The sequence below is a fragment of the Trichechus manatus genome, unplaced genomic scaffold (genome assembly GCF_000243295.1).
Source record: "Trichechus manatus latirostris isolate Lorelei unplaced genomic scaffold, TriManLat1.0 scaffold00054, whole genome shotgun sequence".
In the NCBI taxonomy this organism is placed as follows: Eukaryota; Metazoa; Chordata; class Mammalia; order Sirenia; family Trichechidae; genus Trichechus; species Trichechus manatus.
The window spans coordinates 389228-404279 of record NW_004443990.1 but is presented as its reverse complement, the minus strand read 5'-3'; the positions used below and the strand labels follow the sequence as shown (position 1 = coordinate 404279).

At 38.3% G+C, this 15052-nt stretch overlaps 1 protein-coding gene across 2 annotated transcripts in view; it reads left to right on the top strand.

Moving 5' to 3' along the window:
• The window catches only part of TADA2A (transcriptional adaptor 2A), a 50547-nt gene extending 36623 nt beyond the window's left edge, over positions 1-13924 (top strand). Inside the window, exons 10-16 of one of the 2 annotated variants that reach the window (XM_004377832.1) lie at positions 1315-1358; positions 3892-4002; positions 5477-5548; positions 7762-7894; positions 8475-8518; positions 10752-10825; positions 13051-13924. In XM_004377832.1, the coding sequence (XP_004377889.1) occupies positions 1315-1358; positions 3892-4002; positions 5477-5548; positions 7762-7894; positions 8475-8518; positions 10752-10825; positions 13051-13236 (664 nt within the window). In that variant the 3' untranslated portion in view covers positions 13237-13924. The remainder of the gene's footprint in view (positions 1-1314; positions 1359-3891; positions 4003-5476; positions 5549-7761; positions 7895-8474; positions 8519-10751; positions 10826-13050) is intronic. The other variant, XM_023732664.1, reaches the window with a different exon arrangement.
• Positions 13925-15052: the final 1128 nt, after the last annotated feature.

The following is a 15052-nucleotide window of genomic DNA, read 5'->3' as shown; positions in this document are numbered from 1 at the left end:
ACAGAACAAATAGTTTCTCATTAAACTGTCAGTACACATATTGTTTTATGACATTGGTTAACAACCCCACGACATGTCAACACTCTCCCTTCTCGACCTGGGAGGTTCCACCCTGTTTTTACCTTCTGCTTACCTCTCGCTGATGTTATGATAACCAGCACTATCATTACGTGGGTGCACTGTTTTGAGTTCTTTGGAAAAAAACAAGATAAATTCGTGGTGTTACTAAGTTGTTATGATTTTCGTTAATGCTGTCGTTCTAACTGCTCATTTTTTATGAGAAGCCTTTCATCTAAAAGGATTTCAAAGAAATTCTGAACAAGTTTCAGGGACTCCTGGTTATTCCTTCTCATTGCAACAGATCAAAAAAAATACATTCAGATTTAGAAATTATGGATCCCAGACCCCTTTTAGATTACAGAGATTAAACAAGTTCAAAGAAGGGTATGCAGAGGGTGTGAGTGTGTGTATGTGTGTGTATTTGTGTGGGCATATTATTGTGTTATTAGTGCTATTTCAACAGTAAAAAGGAGAGCGACTTGGGAGGCAGTCTTGAGGGACAAAGATGTGTTTTAAGCTAAAGCTTACTCTCTGCATGTCTGGAGTTAGCCTTCATGAAGTACTGAAGAAGCTTACCCAGCTGCTCTTGTGAGAAGCTTCATTCCTAGTCATGAATACTTCTGGTATAAATCAAAGGTTCCAGACACATGACTGCATGGCTTGTTAAATTCTGTTGTACTTAAAACACACAATTGGAGCTAAAGAATATTGTGGAACTCAGTAGTTAAGGTTCCTGTTTTATGATCTTATGTTCTGTGATCCCTTCCATTAAAACATGCACTATATATATACTTCGAATGGCTTCAAAGCATTATGTGAATGCACAGTTGTAAATGTTCATTGTGTGATCATGGTGCCCTTTTATGGCTAATAGGTTTCCCTTAAATGGCTGTTCTCAATTATCCTTTTCCCAATCTGAATAGATTTTTATGATGTGGACACAGATTTCCCTTCTGTTTCATCTTAAGGGACAGACCTGTTTTTCAGTATTTGTGAGGGCTCATTGATTCATTTATTCAACCAGGATATCTATTGAGAGCCTATTTTGCCCAAGGAGAGGGAAAATCTGTGATGCTTGGAAGCCTAAAATTGTATAAGTGATTCACTGACCTGCAGAACTTTGTGGGGAATGACTTCTTTAGACCTTAGTGTTCTACCTCAAAGTGTTTAGGATTTCTAATAAAAACAACTTGTGGAAAACATTAAATGTGAAACTAATTATAATGTACAGATTATTGTGGTTTTTCATTCTAGAATTATAAGAGACCATGGACTGATCAACCTTAGAAAGTTTCAGTGTAAGTATTAGCTGTTTTCTTTATTTTAAAATTTCTTTCAACATTATTAAATAGTTTAAAACAAATCAGTTTGGGCAGTATTCTTAATCCAAGTAGCACATTAGCACCACCTAGAAAGCTTTAAAAAATTCTGATGCCTGAGCATCACCTCAGACTAAAAATCTCTGGGGATGGAGCTAGTGCAGCTGTATTTTTTAAAAGCCTTCAAAGTGATTCTGATGCACAGTGAGAGTTAAGAACCATTAATTTATAGTTACCAACCTTTGTATTAGAATTCTTTTTAAAAAACTTAGTACACAGCATGAATATTAATGTAATATTTTCTGGAAATGGATTGGGTCATGTTTTCTAACTACATGTTAAACATTACATAACCTTGATCGTCAGGTTGTAAAAACATTTTCATGGAAAAATCTACAGAAACTGATATCTTTATTTTGCATGGTGGAAGACAAACAAAAAAAATTACATTTAACATTATACGATGATGATAATCTATAATGATTTTAAAATGAATAGTAATGTTGATTTTATTGTTTTAAATATAGGAGATATCTAAGCTGGACAGAAAAAGTCTCTGTACTTTTTCTTGTTTTATAATGTAGAGTTTGTTCAGCAAATAAGGATGATCTCATAATAATAATAATCATCACAATATTTATATTAAAATATTTATAATAGTTGTATGTCTTTTCAATCTAAATAAATGTCTATATGTAGTTTTAAAAAATATATAGTCATGATCATAAGTATGTTACATTTTGTGTCCTTTTTTTTTTTTAACCTTACATATTTTTCAAATGTGGTGTTTTGAGGATGTCACTTTTAAAAGTTCTATAATATGTTGTGTGTGTACATATATGTGTACATATATATTTAGCTATATAATTATATGTTTAATCTGTCTTATTGTTAGATATGTAGCTTATCTTCAGTTGTTTTAATCTGCATAAATAATGCCGTGATGAACTTATTTGTGAATAAGCTCTGTCTATATTTAAGATATTTTTTTAAAAATAGATTCTCAGAAGTAGAATTAATACATCAAAGAGTATGAGCGTTAAAAACTCTTGACACATGCTGCCAGATTGTTTTTTAAAAAATGGTTGAATCCATTTATATTCCTTCTGCAATGTATGGGATTGCCTGTTTAACCCCATCCTCATCAAGAGCTGTAGGTTTACAAAAATAATTCAGGATCAGATTTCCCTGGCCCTTTCTATAGACGATAATTGGTTGTGTTCTGGTAGCCACAGTTGTAGGTTCCTTTGTCTGAATTCCTGGGCTTTCCAGAATAAGTCAGCTGAGTTTTGACCTTGACTCATAGTAGACATTGACTCTCACATAAATTCTATTCTCAGCTGGTGGACAGAGGTCAGCTGGGCCTCATTATTCTGTTAACTATATTTTTTAAAATAGAGTGCTGATGGGGAAGCTTTGTTGCTTCTGAGAATGTAGAAGTGGCATGTGCAATGTGGTTTCAGACGTATTCAGTTGCCATTATACTGAATGTACAAGTGACCTTGATATGGTAGGCAAGTTTTGTTTTGTTTCTTCTGCAAACTTTAAAATTTTACGCCAAATTCTTTTGTGTTTTTCCTGCAGTGAGGGTTTTTTGGTAGTGAAAATAATCAATCTATGGCTACTGATCACATCAGCTCCTAGAATTTGTGGACAAGAATGTTTCCTGCAAGGAAGAGATTCATCTGAAAAGAGGGTTTAATTTAAATAAGTCATAAGTGAACGCTTGTATCTAGTTCAGGAGTAGACAGAACTAGCCTAGTTCTGTCGATTATCTAATTGAAATGATTGAGCAGTAGTTCACGAGTTCCTGGCCCCTCCAAACTATCAGTGGTTGTCGATTGGTTTTACACCCATCCTCTTTGTCAGTATCTCTTACATTAGAAATGTGGTCAGTGGTGATCCCCAAAGTTGCTGGTCCTTGCTGCCCTGCACATGGTAGTTACCAAAATATAACTTCATTAGTAGTAAATTAAGTTGCAGTACTTAATTTAAGAGAAAGGCAAAAGACCCATATGGAGAGTGAAGAAATATATGTCTCACTTGAGGGTTTGTGGGTAGGGAGAAGATTCCAGGTAGGGCAGGCAAGAGATCACACACTTTTCCCAGGAGAATCTACAACTTTTAGATGGATTATTGTGGCTGCAGTTTCCTTGTGTCTCTGTGCAAGTTAATACTAGAGATTTTAGCTAACATTTTTCCTGAGAATGCACAATCTGCCTTTGATTGTCTTTCACATTAAAAGACAATGAGATATGGGAGGTCACCAGGGTGCTCAGAGTGGAGATGATCTCTAGTGGTAACAACATTTCTATGTGATAGTTACCGTGATGAGTGTTAATCATGATTAGTGTTTTGCACTCTTAGCTTTCCTGTTTGCTTCCTGTCATGGGTAAGTTAGTCATAGGAGGCTAGGACTAACGTCCTCCCATTTCACTTGTAAAAGAAATGCAGAAAATTTAGGAATCCTTATGTTCTCCATGACATGGTTGTGTTTTTACTTTCTCTGAAGTAATGGAACGGCGGTATCCCAAGGAAGTCCAAGACCTTTATGAAGCCATGAGGCGATTTGCAAGGATTGTGGGACCAGTGGAACATGACAAGTTCATTGAAAGCCATGCATGTAGGTGGTTTTTGAGCCTTGAACGAGTATGTGTGTGTGTGTTTATATAAATAGGAGAGATAATAGTATGTTTTTTGTGAAGTTCTATAAATAAATAAATGGATATTGCTGGCTTTGCTCCCCTTTATTACCATGAGATAAATTTGGGACTGTGGGGGTGGGAGAAGAGAGATTAAAAAGCCTAACGGCTTACCTTTTTTCCCACATAAAAAGTAGTTTAGCAGTATTTTCCCCCTTTTATTATGGAAGTTTTCAAATATATATAGAAGTAAAGATAGTATAATGAACCCCCACATATTTATCACCCAGCTTCAACAATTATCAACACTTGGCCAGTCTGCTTTCATCTTTACTGCCCACCTCGTTCCCACCCTTAACTGGAATATTTTTAAGTAAATCTCAGGCATCATATTATTTTACCCATAAATATTTTAATATTAAAACTAGTTTTAAAAATGAGGACAGAGTTGGATGACTTGTGGATATAGTGCTTCCATCATTGGTCTTGCATTTCTCTGGAGTATTCCTAAGAGAGCTTTACCCAGTTAGTGTTTGATTTTCACTATAAAAAATTGAAGTTGTTAAGACAGTAAGGACTGGACTTTAAAATAATCTGGACTAGGTGGCTTATTCTGTAGCTTTTCATCATAAGATTTTTGTATTTGGCCCCTCAGTTTAGTTCTGGAAAGGTACTTTACCTTTCCTGTCGTCATCATGCAAATATTTCCTGCATAAGCATTGCAGGCATTTATCTGAGTCAGATTGGTTGTCCTCACCAGACACCCTGTTTAGTTGGCATTCTTTGTGTGGTTTGTACTGGGTGAGTGATCCTTTACTCCCTGCCCCAGCCTGTGTCATCCCTGGTTTATGTGTCACCTCCAGAGTATACCCCATGGTCTGTCCAGGCTCTTTCTTTATCGTCTGTTCCAAAAGTACCCAAATTTGAATGTTGTATCACATAATAACCCCAAGTACTGCAACCTGATCTGTGAGCTCAGAGGAGGAAAAAGTCTTTGCTTTATGGAAAACAATGCTTTTTTGTCCCTAAAGGAGAAAAACTATAAAGAAACTGTCTGGTTCTTGAGCGCAGAGCATTTGTCCTTCTCTTGCATCAGGGACACATCAAGTAGTAACAGACACATGTTTCATGAAATAATTTGGTTATGTGGCTAGAAATTTTATCAGAGCAGGGAAACTTGGTTGTTTAAAAAAATTATATGTATTCTGTAGATAAATGAATCCAGCCAATTCTCTAAGTTTTCTAAGAGACAATTTCAGCTGCTCTCTCTGAGACAGCAGCTGGAGGACAACTGGAGTAGGTTTTTCTAATGAGAAGCTACTAACAAGTAAGATTCTCTAAATGGAATTACCCGGTCTTTTATAGAAGGCAGGATTACTGAAAATAAGCAAAACTGCTCATTCATGTTAATTTTGTTCTTTCAATTTTTCTCTTTGTTCTTTTTGGGGAAAACAGTGGAATTTGAACTCCGAAGGGAAATCAAGAGGCTCCAGGAATATAGGACAGCAGGCATTACCAATTTTTGTAGTAAGTATGCTTAAGCTACATATTGAGGGCAAGTGTCTTCCAGAGAAGGCTCTGTTCTTAAGGTGTTATGATATTTTTTTTTTTTGAAAACACATTTTGCTTTTTCAGAATGAGCTTTTGATCTTACTTTCTAGTAACATTTCATCTACTTAAGCCCTATAAATACCTTATGCGGATTATCTGAGGTAGATAAGAGAGGTGCTGTTTTAGATTTAGGATTCTTCTGTGACTACTAAAAAAAAAGTGTTTTATATTGACAGTTTTTAGCCTCAAACCTTTTAAATTAAGTGATACATGGTCTGATCATTCTTAATAACCAAGCTTCAACTGGCTCTAGGTGTTTGCATCCCACATTCTTGGGGTTGTGGTAGTAATCTATTAATCACAGCAAACATGTCACTTTGAGGACTAAGGTGCACCTGACCCAAGACATGGTATTTTCAATTGCTTCATATGCATAGGAAAGCTGAACAATAAATAAAACTGAAGAAGAATCAATGCCTTTGCATTATAGTGTTCGCAAGGAATACTGAATATACTATAAACTACCAGAAGAACAAACAAATCTGTCTTGGAAGAAGTACAGCCAGAATGCTCCTTAGAAGCAAGGATGGCGAGACTTTGTCTCACATACTTTGGACATGTTATCAGGGGGTCCAGTCCCTGGAGAAGGACATCATGCTTGGTAAAGTAGAGGGTCAGCGAGAAAGAGGAAGACCCTTAATGAGAGGGACTTACACAGTGGCTGCAACAATGGGCTGAAACATAGCAACGATTTCGACGATGGCGCAGGACCGGGCAGTGTTTCGTTCTGTTGTATATGGGGTTGCTTTGAGTTGGAACTGACTTGACAGCACCTAACAACAACATGTATGAGATGCCAACCATGCACCAGATGCTGTGCTAAGCATTTTACCTGGATCATATTATTTGATCCTCATCACAAACTCATGAAATAGGTACTATTATTTCCATTTAATGAAGAAACTAAGGTTTAAAGAAATTAAAGAGCTAGTTAGTAATAGAGCCAGTTCATAAGAGAAAGGCAGTGTATTATAGTAGTTAAGAGCTGGGGGTTTAGACTCAAACTTGGTTTTGACTTGGGTTTGGATTCTGGCTCTCCTGTTCACCAGCTCAATGATTCTGTTCAAGTTACATAAGTTTTCTAAGTCTCTTAGCATTAGTATGAAAATTAAGTTAGAGATTGTGTGTAAAAAGCATAGCACAGTACCTACCACACAGTAAATCCTCAATAAATAGCTTCTGTTGTTTTGTTGTTATTGTTGGAATGATCTTTCCCATTCCCTCTTTCTTCCTGTTTCAAGTCCCCCTGATGGTTGAAAGCTATCACCTACTACCTACAAGTAGCTCTGCTTCTTAATATAGCCCCGTGGGTGTACATTCAGCCAAGTATAATGGTTCTTACATTATTTTTAACAGTGGAAACATTTTTGAGATGAAATTTTATGTGAAACTCCAGTCTATAAATAAAATAAAAATGGAACTGCTTTGGTTGAGTTTGATGGCTTATGTGTAGAGCTCAGTATTTGGCACTTCCCTTGCTTTTCACACTAACCCCTAAGTATCCCATGGTATACTGGAGCTCTGTGGAACATAGTTTGAAACCTGCCGATGTGGTATTTTGGAATCTGTATACCCTTGTTAACATATAAGAAAAGAAAACCTGTAACTTTTTTATTTCTCAAGATGCATATGAAGACTCTGATACCGGGTTTTGGTTACCTGATTATCAGTTGCCTCTGGGAAATAGGGGAAAGGAATTGTACTGGCCAAAGAGGACTTAGTTTTGTTTGTAATTCTAATTGTTTTTTAAGGAAGAGTATATTCTTTTATCACTTGTGTGACTTTGAAAAATATATAAATAGAAAAAATAAGACAGGAAATAAGTATGACAATATTAAGTTACTTACTTTTTGGGGGTGGAAATAGGAGGGACTGTTATTTTCCTTGTACTTTTCGGTGTTTTGGTTTTTTGTTTTTTTTCTTAATGATAGAAAAGGGAAAAACATTTCATTTGGTGTCAAGAAAGGAGATTTCAGACTCGGGGAAATGTACTTTGCTCTTGGAAAAATAATTGTGGAAGAAGTTTTGCTAAGGAAACCAAAAAAAGACCAACTGTTTGCTGGTCAGGTAGGAAGCCCTTCAGGTCTGCTGCATGGTCACTGCAGTCATGGCATTTTCTACACCTCCAGGTGCCAGGACCTATGATCACCTCAAGAAGACACGAGAGGAAGAACGTCTTAAACGCACCATGCTCTCCGAAGTTCTCCAGTATATCCAAGACAGTAGTGCTTGCCAGCAGTGGCTTCGCCGGCAAGCTGACATGTGAGCAGTTAGTCTAGAGTGATGGAGACATTCCCTCTTGAACACTTTGGCTTTTACATGTATTTTCTGACACTTCCATGGGCCCCCTATATGGCAGACTAATAGTAATTGGGCAGCTAGAAGAATTCAGAAAGATTTTAGCAGTCCATCTTAGAAACAGTGCAGTACTGACAGTTTTGATAAACATAACTGACCTTCTAGATCCTACTTTGCTACTTTGATCCTGTTTTTAAAAACTAGTATATTCCCCCTTAGCCTCCCACTGACGCACCCTCTCCCCCTCCATATCTACTGATGAGGTTTCCACTGGAGAGTCACGTTCCTATCCCTTCCCCATGAATAATCTCAGTGGTATCCTAGGCTAACAGCTTGCCTCAAGAAGTCCAAGAGATATTTTTCCCCCAGAACAGGATGTTTTTCCTGGTTAGTACAGTGGCATGTCCTGTAAAACATACTGCAATCTATTTCATTATATCTCTTCAAAGTGACTCACATAAAGAATGGCGCCCAGTCACACAGGAGCTTTTTGAAATTGCCTTCTCGATATGACGTAAGTTTAAATTCCTCTTCTTTATTGTAGTGATTCTGGCCTGAGCCCTTCTATTCCAATGGCTTCGAATTCAGGTAATTATTTCTCTGGCTGGAGCAAGTCTTGTGAAGTTTGCATTTTAGGAGATACAGTGACCCTGTAACACCCCTTCCCCTTCTGTGGAGTGGGATGATTAGGCAGAGTGATGATAAGCAAGTGTTAGCCCAGTTTATAAAACATCACAAGTTTTCAGATTCTTCATGGCCAGTCAGGGACTATCCTCAGAGTTAAGAGTACAGAGACAGGGGAAGGACGAATTCCAGAGAGGTGTCTTCTTTGTTTTACCAATGTTCATGGTTAGTTAATTTACTTGTGGTTGTATCTAATACAAATTTTGAGATTTGTCCTGCAGGGGATAAATTAAAAGCTTTGTATCCAGTATGAGCAAAAAGACACGTTATTTGCCAGAAAACCTAGAATTTCTTTGTAAGCTGGAGACTTAAGGTATTTCTATATCTTAGGCTTTTCCTCTTTGGGTGTGTCCTATTTTTAGGTTAATTTACACTGCTAAATTAATCTATATGCTGTCTGATAATCAATCCTTAGTGATTGGTAATCAGTAACTGGTAATTTGGGGGGGGGGGAGTATTAGTTATATAAGGAGCTCTGAAACCAAGGGTGTGGTATTTCTTTGCCCATTTTCATGGTTTCAGTCTCCTCTGTTCCATGTGGTAGGATAGCCATTTCCCCTGATCACATGTGACCACACCACTGATTAGAAACAGAGTAGTCAAAAAGACAAGCCATGTGCAGTTTCACCATTCTTTGGAGGCTTGGAACAACAGACCTGTGATCACATTCAAAATCCCTCAGTAAATTCAGGATCTAGATAGGGCTCAGAAAAGACTACTTTAGGGATGGGTTTTTTTTGTTTTTTGTTTTTTTTTATTCCTTTGTTCTAAGCAATTATTTTTAATACTTAAGGGAGAAAAAGGAAACTTTTAGTGAGTTGCCAAACCAGCTAGATACAAGTTTTATTTTGTAAGTTTCTTACTTCCAAGTGCCCTTCTCCTCCCCCTAAAAATCTAACTACAGAAATGCAGATAACTTAATATTGGCTAATTAAAATGGATGAGCAGGCTAACATCAATGTGTGACTTTGATATTTGTGTTTTCTGAACCAGCCATACTCAGGTATTCATTGTTGCTTCCCAGGCTAGTGTTAGCCTTCCTCATTCCCTGTGTTTAGGCTGAGGAGACCCCTTTCTCCCTTTTTGCTCTGAGTTGCTTCTGAGGCACTGCATTTGGAATCCTGGCATCATTGATTGTAGCCTAGCCTCTGATGATTTTTGTGAGACACCATATGATTTTAAGTCTCCATTCTTGAGCATTTGAGGATAAGGCTAGGCCTGCTGGTTGTAGAGAAGCCTTATCTCCTTTATTGACATTACAGAGGAGCCTCATTTCCAACAGAGCAGCCTGTAACAGTCCATCCCCTTTCTCTGCTACCCTAAAAAAGGACCCCCTTAAAACTTGTTGTTATATTAGTCTACGTTTTCTTTTGTGTAACTTAGTCCATCTGCCCCCAACTGAACACTAATCCCAAACATATGATGAAAACAAAGGAAAATAACTTTGCACGTCTAGCTTCTCATCCTGGGCAGTGAACTCCTACTTGGGTTTCTTGCCCAGGTATGTGAATTGATCTCAGCCTCTGCCTTGTAGTATAATAGCTCATTGTTCCCTTGTGTGGATTGTTCAGGTAAACAGAGCTTCTTTGGAAGGAACAGATATTCCCTCACATAATAAATAAGAAGGGCCTTATGCTGGCCTAACAGTCTGCCTTTGATCTGAAGGCAAATGGTACTTAATTACCATGTTTGCCTTGTGCTGCTGGCAGAGTGGCAAGGGTTAGGGAATGTCTCTCCTACAGAGTTGGTATTTCCATTCATCAGCTGTCAAGGCAGGCAGTGTGTGACCTTTCTTAACTGGATGACATCTGGACTTTAGATTTTAGGGTCCGTCATTTGGTTAGGAAGAAATAGATGATAACTACTGTGAGTAGTCGTTTGATGCTAAGGTATGTGTGATTGTGTGTGTATTTTGGCAGAGCAAAGGGCACATGGATTATGGTACCATTTATATTTTCAAGTGAAAGTTTGGAGTGTCCATGTTGCTAGCTAAACTGAGGCCTGAGCGGATGAGTAGAGATTCCTGTAGCTGGATATACAATCCTTTATCTAGCTGGCCTGGCACGCTGAATTTTGTGTATTTTATACCTGAGGAACTGTCACACCTATAAATGTATTCCCTTTTCTGTGTTTATAGGTAGACGAAGTGCACCACCCTTGAACCTCACTGGCCTCCCTGGCACAGAGAAGCTGAATGAAAAAGAAAAGGAGGTAACAAAAAAAGGGGAACTAGAGGAAAGAGCATAAACAAACAAAACCAAACCCATTGCTGCTGGTTATTCATTGAGTTGTCACTGAAAACCCATTACAGGATCAAACCCCCTTTTACTCCACTCATTTGATATGTCTGCACAGTTGTAATCTATCCTAGGAGAAGTCCAAGAGCTAAAGAGCTAACCTCAGGGAGTTTCAAAGAACCCCTTTCTTCCTCATTCTGCCACCATTCCTCTTCTGGGGGAAGAACGTGTCATATGAAAATTAAATAATAGCAGCATCTATCATTCATTGGGCATTTACCATGTGCTGGATACTGTGCTATTAAGTACTTTATGAAATTAACTTTTTATAAACCTAAAATAACTTTTTCATGAAAATAAGTGTTTCCTATTAGAATGGCCACTTTGGGAAGTTCAACACTTACTCCAGTAATATAACCATCACTTAAAATATTTTTGGAATTGTCTTCAGAGTGTGCTTATAACCATAAAAAAAATCAATATAGTCACACATTAATTTTAATAAAAAAATACCATGACCTGCTTTCCCACTGTAATCATCAGACTTGTCTTCATATTGCTTTTGGCTGTTTCTAAATTTTAAACCCAGCCACAAAAGAGGCATCAAGAGTTTTCAAAAGAATGTGCCATGGCTCTGAAGTCCATTCCAACAGAGGGATTCCTCTTGTGCTCCTCATATGCTCCTTTTACAATTCCCAAGATCAGTCTCCCCATCTGCCACCCCCTGACATTAGGTCAGGTCAGACAATAAAGAAGAATCACAGTGTGGTGGGCTAGTACAGTCAATCCTCATTATTTTTCAATTCCATATTCGTGAATTCACCTACTCACTAAAATTTTTTTGTAACCCCAAAGTCAAAACTTGAAGTGTTTTTGTGGTCATTCACGGACACGTGCATAGTGGGAGAAAATTGGAGTTGTCCAACGCACACCTTCCCGGATGAGATTGAACAAAGCAATGCTCTGCCTTGTTTCAGCTCTCATACTGTAAACAAGCATCCTTTTTGTGGTCTATTGAGTGTCATGTTTTTTGTATTTTTCTGTACTTTTTGTTGGTGATTTCTGTTTCAAATTATCACTAAGCATGGTCCTGAAGTGCTGCCCAGTGTTCCTAAATGCAAGAAGGCTATATATCCCTTACAGAGAAAATACAGGGATTAAGCAAGGTTTGTGCAGGCATGAGTTACAGTGCTGTTGGCCCTGAGTTCAATATTAATGAATCAACAAGACATATTAAATAAGATGTCTTTAAAGAGAAACACACATAAAACAAGGTTATATGTTGATCAGTTGACAAAATGTTGTAAACAGAAGCTTGCAGGAACCTAAGCCTATATTTTCCATAGAAGCAGTGGTTCAATATTCACTAGTTCAGTGTCCACAATGACTTTATAAGAACAAAACTATTGCAAATAACAAGAATCGGCAATATTAGCCTTTTATCCACCAAGAACAGTAAAGATTAGTTTGGGAGTAGAAGGAAGTGTGTGTTATATCTAAGTATTTCTAAAGAGGGTCACAGGCCAGTCTGATAAAGTATTGAATGCCCTAGAATTTCAAGCAATTTTTTACCCTTACCTACATCATGGTCTCAGACTCCTCATAGCTGAATAATGGCAGGTGAACTGGAATTGAGCCAGCTTTCTAGATTTTTAGCAGCTAAAGTGGCCCCTTTTTAACAGAGTCTCTATATTTCCTTTCCTTCTGACGTAGGAAATGTAATTACAAAAGCAGGGGACTACTGCTTCATATCGACACTAAAGATAATGTGATTCACTCTCAAGAGTCAGAGTGTCTGCACCCTCACCTTACCCCTGTGTGCTGTGGCTCTTCCCTGACTGACTGTGTTGGAATGGTGCTGGGCTTCTACGTAGGCATTTATTGCTTGACTCCTGAGTGAGCCAGGCTGCTCCCCAGGAACACATGCTTTTATTCCCTGACAGGCCCAGGCCCCTGAGCCAGCCTGCACGTGCTAAAGACTCTCCTAGCATCACCCCTTGACTTTCTGTTCCTGGGTGTTTGCCCGTAGGGGGTGTTCTCTCCAGAGATGACACTAAATGGAATGTGGTATAGCCACCCAATAGTTCCTATAAATAGTTGGAGGTTGATGTCACTCTTTTTTTATTTTGGCTATACCTGTTGGATTAAATCATGAGAATGACAGATGTTAATGTTTATTAAATTTGCCATGTCTTGCAGCTTTGTCAGATGGTGAGGTTGGTCCCTGGAGCCTATTTAGAATACAAATCTGCTCTGTTGAACGAATGTAACAAACAAGGAGGCTTGAGACTGGCACAGGCAAGAGCACTGATCAAGATAGACGTGAACAAAACCCGGAAAATCTATGATTTCCTCATCCGAGAAGGATACATCACTAAAGCCTGAGGCTCTAAGGACTTGGGATCAGAAATCAGACGTTTGGAATGTGGTGGGCTGAAGGACAGTATGGGCATTCTGGAGAGTTTTGTTTTTGTGCTGAATTCTCATTGTAAAATGAGAGGAAGGACAAAGGAAAACTTAAGTTGTATTAATGTCTACTTTCTTCTCTGCCCTGCTTTAAAACACTCCTGTTGTTGGTATTGTGCTGCAGAGTTGTGCGCTAGATGAGTTATTATTAAATGTGAGTGGGCATTCATTCCTAACACCTCTTGTAACTAAAACAAGAACCATAGTACCTCACATCACAGTATTGGTAGAAATAGAAGTAAACCACAGTCATTAGTCCGTGAGTCCAGCTCAGATTCTTGTACTTGGGAGGTAGGTTTTCTGATGATCTGCTTTGCCTACAAACATTGCGGACAGGTAAAGTTTTTAAATTTAAGAGAAGGGTTACAGCGTGTGAGAACAGTTTTTCCTTCTAAGGATTTTTTAAGCTGACAATTTATGTTTAAGAGCAAAGGGGAGGAAAATCTCCCCATGATGGTCTTGTCCCAAACTGCATCTTCAGCTTTAATGTCTGGCTTTGTACTTCACAGTCAGGCTGTCTAATCTGCAGTAGACTTTTGAGGAGGTGGCACCGGATATAAAATGTCTGTTATTTTTAGAATTAATGGATTAAAATGTTTTGCTATTTGATTTGTGGGTGTGTCAAATATTCTGGTAACTAAAGCATACTTAGGGTATTGGATGCCTGCCCCATCACGCTGCACTGTCTCTGCTAACATGTGTGTCGGTTACCCAGGATACCAATCAAGGAGGATGGAGATGATGCAGCCGACCCCGCTTTGCTTGGATTTGAGACCTTAACCCTCATTTCTCAACAGTGAAAAGCGAGCCTACAATAAAAGCTATTTTTGCTCATGTAAAACAAAACTAAAGCAGTTTCATAGATGGGACTCGCTAGATATGAGGGTGAATAACCCCACCACATCTGAAACTTGGTCCTCAAACCTTTCTGAAGAATAAGAAGCTAAACTCGGAGTCATGCTATCTCATTTGTGTTAGAAGCAAAGTTGTGCATAGAAATAACTTCTTCAGAATCTGCACAGATGTCATCCAGTAGCTGATTGATTCTTACTCCTTCAGCATTCAAAACATCTAATTAAAATATTGTGTGCTTTACTGGAAACATTTGCTCAAACTCTTTGACGGATGTAAACATGCATGTATTGCTAACAGACTTCATCTAGGGGTTGAGAAAAGGAAACTCTTAACAATCTGAGGGAATTGGAATAGAGGACTTCAGTCTTTAAAAAGGGTGGTTTATGGAAATGGTCTCTTTTAAATAGTTGTTTCTCTTAGAAAATATATTCTACCACCACCACCATCACCCCTAGTCAGTTATAAAGGATTGCCTGTTATCCCTGAAAGATAATTTCTGTCTTCAGAGAGTAAAATGTCTGCTGACATCCTGCAACCTTTGCATCCCTTTCGTTTCTGGTTCTAAAAAATTGAGATTCATTAGACATCAGTGTCAGGTGGTATCTGTTAGAGTCCTAATTTTGATTAAGGAAGACTTCCTGGGAGAGGTGGCCTTTTAGGCAATGATATGATTGAAGGGAGAGAGATAAAGTGGCAGATGGAGGAAGTGGGAGACTGTTCCAGACACAGTGGGTGGAGGATGATGTGGAGGTAGCAGTGGGAGTAAGAAAAATGGTGCCAAGAGATTTATTTGGCTAGAACAAAAGGGGCAGCTGTGGTAGTCAGGGGTGGGAGGATGGTAGGACTGTCTAATGTAAACCTTGGAACCAACTGAACTCTA